The sequence below is a fragment of the Austrofundulus limnaeus genome, unplaced genomic scaffold (assembly GCF_001266775.1).
Source record: "Austrofundulus limnaeus strain Quisiro unplaced genomic scaffold, Austrofundulus_limnaeus-1.0 Scaffold69, whole genome shotgun sequence".
NCBI classification, from domain to species: Eukaryota; Metazoa; Chordata; class Actinopteri; order Cyprinodontiformes; family Rivulidae; genus Austrofundulus; species Austrofundulus limnaeus.
In genome coordinates, this window is record NW_013952471.1 from 331,161 (window position 1) to 342,225 (window position 11,065).

Genomic DNA, 11,065 nt, shown 5'->3' on the forward strand with positions numbered 1-11,065 from the left:
CCATACATACAAAGAAATCAAACCATAAATGTCCAGAAATGATGTTATTTGTAATAATGTGGAATGTATGTATGGATCACTTGGGTTGTTACCAACATCTGGTGAAAATTTCATGTCATTAGCACCTCTAGTAATATATTTACTGAGAAAAATGTTGACGTGTTCAATACTTATTTTACCTGCTGTAAATATGGGATGATGAAGACCATAAAGATCAGTTACAACCTGAGGGCAGGAAAACAAAGTTTAAACAAAAAGCCTGACAGCAGAGAGTGAAGCTCTCATCTCTCCTCCCTGCAGTGCGTGACCAACCACGCCAGACAAATGAGCATCCACTCGTCCCTGCACATGCCGGATAAAGTGCTGAACTTTGTGAAGGACCACTTCCTGATGGACGGCGTGATCCGCAGCGCCCCCTTGCTGCTGAAGCGCAGCGTGCGCTACACGCAGATCGCCGTGCACAAGATCCAGGGCATGGAGCGGGCTTACGACGTGCTCTTCATCGGAACGGGTGAGGGTCTTCCTCCCCGACGACTCGCGTCTTGCTCTGCAGTCGCTTCTAACCCTTCTCTCTGTTGGTTTCAGATGACGGGAAGCTCCACAAAGCCATTAACGCCAACGACAAGATGCACATCATCGAGGAGCTGGTTCTGTTCGCAGAGCCTCAGCCCGTGCAGCACATCGAACTGGACTCTCAGCGGGTAGATAACACCGCAGAGCTAAATTAAAACGCTGTAACTTCATATACGTCTGCAAGAGCCTCTGAAGTCCTCTTTAAATCAGTTCATGTTGAGTGTTTTAATCATTTCAAACTGGCTGCAGAGATTTTCCCTCTGCAGGGCCCATTTCATTCAGTTAGCTGTAAGTTATAGCTCTGTGTGGAAGACGAGGTTTATTATACTCTCTGGCACTTTACCCACAGCTTAATTTCATTTTCTTTATTTTTCTTGTTGTTATTACATAAAAAGACCTTTTCCAGAGTCTAAACTGCCAAACTTATCTGCAAATAAGTAATTCTAATAAAGCAAGAAATGATTTTATGTGAGGAAAGTCGAAGCTCCAAACAGTTCACAGTCTCTACGCTGTGACGAGAGGTGATTTTATGTAACACGTTTGTTAAAACGAAACGCGTCAAGGCGAATAAAAGAAGAAGAAAGTTCTTTAAAGCATGCGCTGAGCTTGTGAGTGTGTTCAACCCAACACACGATCACAGTCCAAATGACTCATTTTTGGCAGGAAGACGGCCCAGCTGGTCGGCGTTAGCTCTGTGTGTACGTTATGAGTAATTGTTTCAGTGTGCCGTCCCTTTTTGAAGTCAGAAACCCAAACCCGGCCCTCGACCCTGCAACTCATTTATTCATGTTCTTCTCTTTTTTTTTTTTCTCCCTGCAGGGTTTGTTGTTCGTCTCGTCGTACTCGGGCCTGGTGGAGGTTCCCGTGGCCAACTGTTCCAACTACCTGAGCTGCGGCGAGTGCGTGTTGTCCAGAGACCCCTACTGCGCCTGGAACGGGTCGGTGTGCCGGGACGTCAGGATGGCTCCGCCCGACAGGTGAGCGGTCCCACGCGGGCTGCCGGAGCTCGTAGCGGTGTGACGTGGTGCGCACGGCCAGGCAGGTGTAAGGTTATGCAGGTTTTAACCATAAAATCATATTTAACAAGGTTCAGTGAGAGGACTGGAGGGAGATATTTTAAATCACAACATGGCGACCGCTTGGAAAAATGTGGAAGGAGCTATTTAGAAAACATATACATGTATGTAAACATACCTCCTGTCAGTGGCTTCTTAAAGACAGAAGGATTCTGTCAACTCATCCAGCAGTGTTCATATTTCAATCAGAAGAAATAAGATGTTATTTTTGAAAGAAATCCTACAAATCTATGAAGTTCCCTGTCGTGTTTGAGAAAAGCTTCTTTTAAAAGGAGAATCAGTCTCTTCATGATGTAAACTGGTTTTAAAGGGATTCATGATCAGTTGTAACATTAGGCTTTATTTGATAAACATATATTTTAACTGTAAAATAAAGACTGTAAAAATACTGTAGGATGTTTAGTTTTTATCATTTTAAAACAAAGTTTAAAAGTATATTACACGGACGGAGCCATTTTATTTACACGCAGAGCATTCTGGGTAAATGATGACGTGGATAGGTCATCGGTGTGAGGCTGCTAGCGAGCTATATCCACCCTGAAGGTTAATCTTGGACAATATCTGATGATCGASTCTTTTAAATGAAACCAGAGAGCGTTGACAGAGAGGAGAAGGTAGAAAAGACTCAGCCTGGAACTGAAAATATGGATGGAGGACAACAGAGCTGCTTCATGGAAGAAGAACCTCAGCTTAGTCTGTTAGCTTCAGTGTTAGCCCCGACGCTATCACCATATATATGTATTAGCTCAGTGCTACACATTCTCCTCTCATCACTGAGGTCCTCCATCCACATGACAGAGAGGGGAACAAAAAAATGACTCAGCTGCAACTGAAAATATGGATGGAGGACCTCAGTTTAGCTTGTTTGTCATGCTAGCACTGAGCTAATACATATAAGGTAATATAGCGTCAGCGCTAAAGCTAACAGGCTAAGCTGAGGTTCTTCTTCCATGAAGCAGCTCTGTTGTCCTCCATCCATATTTTCAGTTACAGACTGAGTCATTTCTACCTTCTCCTCTCTGTCAACGCTCTCTGGTTTCATTTAAAAGAGTCGATCATCAGATATTGTCCAAGATTAACCTACAGGGTGGATATAGCTCGCTCACACAGAGGACCTATCATCATTTACCCAGAAAGCTTTGCGGGTAAATAAAATGGCTCCATCTTACAAAACTAAACAGCCTACAGTATTTTGACTCTTTATTTTATAGTTAAAATAAATGTTTATCAAATAAAGTCTAATGTTACAACTAATCATGGATCCTTTTAAAAGGAGTAAAATATACTTTTTCTACAAGGTGCCTGTCATTCCTCTCACCCTGTGGTTCTGTTGCAGCCACTGGCAGCAGGACGTGGAGGAGGCGGACACGTCAGCCATTTGCAATGCGACAATTTCCAGCCCCAGATCTGCCAGACCAACAGCTGCCCGTGAGTTTCCTCTGCCTCTCCCACGAACGACACACGTTTAGAGTCTAAAACAGTCCAGTAACAAGCTCGGCTACCTATTCTGTACACAACTAATGAACAAAACAAATATATTATTGAATATTTATAGTCTGTATGAAAATTTGATACGCACTTATTTCATGTACCCACACACAAAAATATTTATTAATAATAAATAATATCGTATTCATTCATTAAAACAAGAAAATCTATACATAATAAAAAAACCAAACACAATTTATAAGAGAAATGAAAGGAAGCAGAGAGAAGAAAAACCTTATAACATCTGCCCCTTTTTTCCTCTAAAATAAATTCTAATAATAATAATAATAATAACAATAATACAATACCAGCATGATATTTTAAAAAAAACGACACCATGTTTCAATACTGAGGTATACCACAATACTTTCATACCTCCTGAGTCATACATGGCTCTTTGATCGACCTCAGTTTGGAGGAACAGTTTAACTCTGACCGGACCGACGAGCTAACGGCTAGTTTGAGCAGGTTTAAGACCAAAGTGGGTTTCTGCCCTCGTAAGAGTCCACCCTCAAAAATATCAGAACTTCATGCAAAGGCTCCTCAGTCCAGTCAGAACTTAACAGTTTGTTTTACCAAACTGAGGTTGTTCAAAGAGCTATCTACGACAGGTAAGATATTAACTGCTCATAACCTTTCCACAGAACTCCACTAACTGTTAATTTAATGTCCTTCAGAGGCATGCTGCAGCTTGACGAGTAAAGATGTTGACAAAATGGAAACCAGAGCTCCTTATTTGACCGTGATGTTTTATTCAGGACTCTGCGTTCACCGTCTTGGACTAATTGGACTTGGAATCCTGGTCTAATCAAAAACTCTTCAGTCAGCTTTTTGCAGAAAATTGTTGATTTCGACACAAAATCACCGGATGTGCTTTTTTTTTCTTTTCCTCCTTGCACTTGTAGCACAAATGTGTTTTCATGATGATGAGGAGCAGTGAAGATAAAAAAAAATGCAGCCTGAATTAGAAACAGGATGAATCTTAGAGGCAGGAGAACTCCTTTTAAGGTAGATTCTGGGAATTTGTGGCTTTCAGACCTAAAATGTAGAGAAGGAAACCAAAAAAGAGCAAAATAATAAACATGATTTATTCATGTATTTCTTAGCAGAATAAGACTTCATTTAAAATATTGTTTGTTTTCTGCAGGTGGTTCCCGTTGCAAGCCCATTACAATCCCAGCCAACACATTTCGAGTCCTGCCCTGTAAGCTGCGCTCCAACCTGGCTCAGAGGAAGTGGCGCTACAGCGACCGCTCCAGACAGTTCCTGTACGCCACCCCGGAGGGGAACCTGGTGGTGGTGGCCCAGTCCGAGCACACGGAGACGTACGAGTGCTGGTCCGAGGAGGAGGGCTTCCGCCAGCTGCTGGCCAACTACTGCGTGAGAGCGGAGCCCCGCCTGGAAAGCACCACCCCCGTCGGACACTCGCGCACGCCCCACTTCCCCCGGGAGGAGACCATCATCCTGCCGGGCGAGTCTCGCTCCCAGCAGGTCCACACCAAGACCTACTGGAACGAGCTGATTGTGGTGTGCGCCCTGTTGGCGTTCTCCCTCGTCGTCTTCTCCTTGTTCGTCGTCTACAGGAACCGGGACCACATGAAGTCCATGCTGAAGCAGGGCGAGTGCCCCAGCATGCAGCAGAAGAAGCCCAGGATGGTCGGGAAGCCCGCGGAGAGCCTGCCCCTCAACGGCAACACCGTCCCCGTCTCACTTTCGGACCACAAGGGCTACCAGACGCTGGACGACGTCTACGTCTGCAGCACGCCCACGCACGAGTCCTCCCCGGACAACAGCAAGAGCTTCTCCGAGTCCTCGGACAGGCGGCCGCTCAACGCGAAGGAGAGCCACGTGGAGTACTCCCCGACCTGCCCTCGGCCCAGAGTCCGGTTAGGCTCCGAGATCAAAGACTCCATCGTGTGAGACACTCACGGTACGGACCACCCAGCACCGGAGAGGAAACCCTGACATCCTCCCACGTCACGGCGCATCTTTTTCTTTCAGCCATCTCAGCTCTGATCAGTGAGGAGGGCGTGTTTGTTTCATGTTTCCACTCCGAAGCCAGAGGTTGGGCTGGTTTGTCGCTGCGGCACAACACGTCAGCATCAACCACAAAAACCATGGCAGCTGCTAATATGATTCCATCGGTCTGTTTCTGAACTCTTCTCGTGGCCTCTAACAACCTGTGTGTGTGTCTGTGTGAGAGAGAGAGCAAAGGGCTGGGTAATATAAGGGACACAGTTAATACCACCTTACACAGAACACATGTTTCTGTGTGGAGCGGCGTCTCTGTTGGGTACGCATCGTGAAACGTCTGTCGAGTCAAAAAGCGTCGATGCTCGCCCAGCTCTTCTTTGAGTAATCTTGCACAGCTTCTGCAGAAGGTGGCGCCTCCACACTTCTGCTTTTCTGCACACGCAGGCTCCAGCGACGTGGTGACGAGGAGTTCAGGTTAAAGTGAAATTCATTTTCCTTGTCATTCAGCACATTTTGTTTCCCCTTTTTGTGCGGAGTAAATGTGTGAGCCGAAACCTGAGGCAAAGGTTGGGAGACTGCGCTGCTGTTGGAGGACATCAAGACGGGACACAAAAAAAAGCAGCTTATTCTTGTCCTCTGAGGCCTAAACACTGTCATTTACCTCCTGAATGTATGCTTGTTGTGGAAATGTGGTCACCCGCAAAAACTGCTCCACTTTAAAAGGAAAACATTCTGCTCATCTGGTCGTTTGACGGGATTGAAAGGAAGCTGCCACTGTGGGTTCAGACACAAAACCCAGATGAGCTTCGGAGGAAAGAATACAGAAAGGTGGAAAATATGGAAACAGCGTCACCTTTTTGACATATTCAGGGCAGCACTGAAATCACCACATGTACTGTGCCAAAAAATAACAACAAATAAAAATAATAATGACTAAATCTAAATGCAATAGTGCCATCCTGTCACGGCCACGTCACGGTTTGCATCAATCATCCTTTAAGAGCACACGGTGATGGATCCAGGGTCGGGTTTTCCACTAAATGTATTGTGGCACTAATAATAAATAAATGTGAAGGTCAAAGTTGGGAGTTTCTCTTAAGACTGTTAGCTCATAGCAGTGTTTGTAAAAGCGGTTTCTCTTCATGTTGAGTTTGAGTCGGGCCAAAAAAACAACATGGAGGTTCACCATGTGCTTGTCTGCCTTCATTCTGAAACTTATCCAAGTACTTTGCAGACACCAGAGTTAAAGTGGGATGGACAGGACAAACGATATAAAGTCACAAAACAATACTTGGCACAAAAAGTCAATAAGTGCGTGTTTGGTAGGTTGTTTCTTTGTTGTAACAATGCTACTTGGCAATAAATCTTAAACAAACTGGCAACACCTGGAGGTACCAGAAGCTTTAAACAAGTGTGGAAGTTCAGAGTAGAAAGAAGCTGAAAAGGTTTAACATCAAAACTGTTTATGCGAGTTAAATTTGAACAGATGACCTTTGCAGAAAGTAGGACAACAAAAGTAAAAAATGAGTAGAAAGATTAAAAAAGGTAAAAAAAACCCTGAAAAGAGCAAAACAGTAGCTAAAATTAGAAAAAGAAGCTAAAAGTAGATGAAAGTTAAAATTGATGGGGAAACGAGAGAGAAATTTTTCAAAGGAGCAACAAAAAAGAAACAAAAGAAGAATTTGCAGTTTTTAAAAAAAATGCTGAAACTAGCCTAAAAAACTTTAAAAAGTGGCTGAAATCAGCTTAAAGAAACAAAGCATGTTTGCTGAATTAAGCTGTAAGAAGCTAAAGTTCTCACAAAAAGCTTAATTTGGCACAAATTAGCTAAAAAGTTGCTAAAAACACACTAAAAACAGCTGAAACTAACAGCTGCTAAAAGAAGCACACAAAGCCTAAATAAGCAGAAAGAAGCACAAAGTTTACATTTGCAGAAGAATATCAAACGATCAGAATAATGACTAAAAAAGCAGAAAAAAGTAAAAAGTAGAAGCTGAAGGAAGCTAAAATTAGCACAAAGCAGTTTTAAAAAATTGAATGAACATTTTAAAAAGTTTTAAGGGTGTTTGTGACATTTTAAATGAGAAAAAAATGGCAGAAAAAGCTAAACGTCTCTAAGTATAATACTGTAACGCTCTCAAAGAGCTGAATGTTTCGATATTTAAACTGTTGAAGTAATTAAAAAACTGTGGAACGAGACGTGCCAAAAAACACACAGAAGAAAAGAAGGATTTCAGAAGCTGTTTGGCAATAGCAAAAAAATATTTGGCAATCCTTTCATGTGTGCAACCCACATACTCAGCTCTACCGTTCATCCCACAAATGCACGTTCCTTACAAATGTGGCATCATTTAAAAGGGATATGAACAGGCTTTCCAACGACTTATCCAGCATTGTTACAACAAAGAAATGATCTTCCAAAGACTAATTTCCTTCCTTTTTTGTTCTGTTTATTTATAGCTAATGTTAGAGGGAGCAGATCAGGTTTAGAGACCACCTTCAGCTGAGCTGTAACACAATGCAACGAGGGAGATGTAGCCTTTATCCACCTCCAGTCCACCAGGTGACACATCTGATGGCTTTCACCACACCTGTTGGAACAGAAAGCACACATAATCAGGGTTAAAGGATTGCACATTTCATTTCAGTAAAATTGGATAATATTTCAGCAAACGCAACTACTGAGACCAGAAGGAGCTGCTAAGAAACGCCTTTTAAAAAAAAAACATGTTCCAGGGACCAGTGCAGCCATCCCCAGCTCTCCTTACAAACAAACATTTCCAAAGATGCAGAAAACCGATGACAAGTCAGTTTGAGAAGGATTTACTCGAGGCTAAACAGGTCTTAGATCGTGTCACCACTTCACTGTACTGATCAAGTAAAGCCTTCAGTATATATTCCAGTATCCTACATGAGTATTTTGATATCTAATTGCTGAGTTGACAAATGAACGGCACGGCGTATTGTGCAACAGAGGTCAGTGTTTTCTTTATTTTCTTTTTTTTTTTTTCACATTTTTGATTGTGTAAATAAAGTACCTGTGCTTAATATTGTGTGTCGTTAAGGGACGTTGTGCAAGATGTGTTGTAGAGGTAGTCTTAAAACTAGAGAGTGGACACTGCTGAGTATTTTTTTTTTTCATAGAGCTTTACTGCCGACATCAGCGTACATTTCACTCAGTTCAGCACCTTCTGAGTTTTTTTTTTTATCAAGCACATCAAGACAGGAGAAGTGTTTGTGTTTTACATTCAAGTTATTCAGGATCGGTTGAAAAAAGTCTGAAATTACCTTATTAATTAAAGAGAGTGAGGAAAAGATTGTAGATACTCATGTTTGTGCTAAATGCTAACATAATCTAGGTGATGTGCAAAAAGGTGGTTTCCCTCTGAGTCTGGTGCCTCTAAAAAGTTAAAACGTTCATGTTTTTTATTTTATTTAAGCAAAGTTTTGTCTGAATTTATGGACAATTGTAAAAATTAAAAAAGCTGCCAAAATTTTTAGGAAAATGGTAACTTTAGCAAGTTGTATAAAGCTGTGTACTAGCTAAATCCAATACAGATGAAGCTTTAAGTAGAGAAGTAGTTTCCTATATTTTTTTTTGACTGACTAGCTGAAAACATGTCAGGTATGTGAATTCTGGTGATAATTTTATGTTTTCATGCTTTTTAAATGACAAATTCACACCACAGCGTAGCAGCTAATGCTAATAGCTGCTTATTGGTGTACGATCAATAACTATGGGCTTAAACTAAGCAAGGCAGAAACTAGTCCCTCTTTTTTATAATTTTATGTCAATTTGTGACACATTGTGTAATTTATTTTTAAGTAGAAGCTGTATCCCTTCTGGTCATTTAAAATTCTTCCCGCCTACTGCAGCTTCCTGTATATTTAAGCTCTTAGTCCTGAAAACATCCAGAAAATAGTCTTAAAACTGTAATATTTGGCATTTTAGTGTTTTATTATTCATAAATGAAATAAATAATGATTTATTAATTATTAATGAGAGCAAAATAGCTGCTTCAATTCATTTTCTATGTATGCTAGGCTAAGCTAAGCTAACAGGCTTTTAACTTTAAGGCACAAAAATGAGTATCACTCTCAGTCTTCCCCCACAAGAAACCAAATAATATTTTTTGTGACTTGACTAATGTAGACTGAAAAAAAAATAAACGGGAGTATCATAGTTGACAAGTTTAAACTGTGTCTTAAAAAAATAACCTATGTTGATGTGCTTGATGGATAAACACCTCTACAAAATAAAAGCCTCTGCAGTCGATGGTTGCTCTGCCTTAAGCCGTGAGCAGCCCCGTACCAACACCCTCATCAGTGACATGATTGTAGCCCCTCACTGGGCACGCCTAACTCCACAACACGGGTCAATAATATATTTACAGTATGTTTTATTTGAGTAATAACTTCTCTGCCTACAAACAGAACTGAGAGTCGCTCAAACTCTTAAGTTAAAAAAAGATATATATATACATATATATACATATAAATATATGAATGGAGTTAAAACTACCAGGTTTTATTGCACCGAAATCTGGTGCAAAAACAAAATCATTTGACCTCACAGGTTAATATAAGTCAAACTGTCCTAAATGTGTGTATTTATTACCGACGTGCTTTTCCAACGAGAAGCAAACTGCTGCATCAAAACTGGTGACTTTGAGCTTCTCCTCAGTTCTAAAACAGTGTTCTGGACATGATTGTAGCCATATATATATATATATATATATATATATATATATATATATATATACATATACACACACACACATTCAGGATTCATCCAAAATGTTCATAACTACAAACAAACAGTAGAAGCAATGAATGGTTTGTGCTGCATGATGTAGTTCTGCAGCACAGCTCCACCTTCCTCCATCATCATCATCATCAGCTTAATGACTGATTAACTATTAGACAAATGTGGTCTTGCCTGCATGATTTCTTTTTGTTTTTTTATTATTGTTGTGTACAAATAACATTGTGAATTGTATTTTTTGTATCATTGAGATTGTGACTGTTGTTTTTATTATATTGTACATAAAAAGCACTTTATTTTAATTTTTTAAGATAAAAGAATAAAATACATGTTTCGACATGAGTCTTAAAGTCTTTTTTTACAGATTTTTTACCATTATTTTTAATAATCTGCTTCTTTACCGAGCCGTCAAATTTAAAACTTTATGTAAATTTCTCAAAGTCTAGAAATAAACGGTTGGTAGAATTGTAAGATTCTAATGCGTTTTAGGTTGTTTTGGCAAGTAATACTTTTTATTTTTATTTTTTATCATCTGTTTTCTCAGACCAAATTTCTACTCAGTTCACAGAATAATCCCAGGAACGAGGCAGGCCAAGTTGAATTTCTCTTGGATATTTGTGTCCCTTTTTACTCAACATCTAACATTCAGAGAGCCAGGAAGACCTATGATGTACTTTTAGAATAAAAATGTTTGATTGTAAAAATAAAAGACAAGAATGCAGGAAGGAATTAAAGAGTGGGGGAGGTTTGATATCAAATCTTAAGTCTCAAAATCCAGACGTTTACAATGATTCATTTCATTCTAAGAAACTGAATAATTTTCTCCACATGTAAAAGTTTTTGTTTGTTTCTGTCTCTGCTGACGTCCTCTGACATGTTCAGTTTATTTCCAGCTGCAGCTCATCTGCAGCCACCAAGTGTTTGATGAAGAACAAAAACTGTAATTTGTTCTTCTTCAAAAACACATCACTGCTCTGTGGAAAGAGACTTTATTATTATTATTATTATTATTTGCCATGACAGCCTTAAAAGCAGTAAGAGCACTGAAGATGGGTCGTGGCTGGGTCTTCCAGCATGATAACGACCCAAAACACAGCCAGGGCAACTAAAGAGCGGCTCCGTAGGAAACATCTTAAGGTCCTGGAGTGGCCTAGCCAGTCTCCAGACCTGATTTCAATAGAAAATCTTT

General features: G+C 40.5%; 1 protein-coding gene across 1 annotated transcript in view; it reads left to right on the forward strand.

Annotated features, from left to right (window-relative positions):
- sema4bb (sema domain, immunoglobulin domain (Ig), transmembrane domain (TM) and short cytoplasmic domain, (semaphorin) 4Bb) overlaps positions 1-6,635 on the forward strand; it is a gene marked incomplete in the record, with an annotated part of 71,310 nt that extends 64,675 nt beyond the window's left edge. The window contains 5 exon segments of the mRNA XM_014010424.1: positions 301-511; positions 586-701; positions 1,393-1,550; positions 2,986-3,077; positions 4,285-6,635. Coding sequence (XP_013865878.1) covers positions 301-511; positions 586-701; positions 1,393-1,550; positions 2,986-3,077; positions 4,285-5,057 — 1,350 coding nt within the window.
- Positions 6,636-11,065: the final 4,430 nt, after the last annotated feature.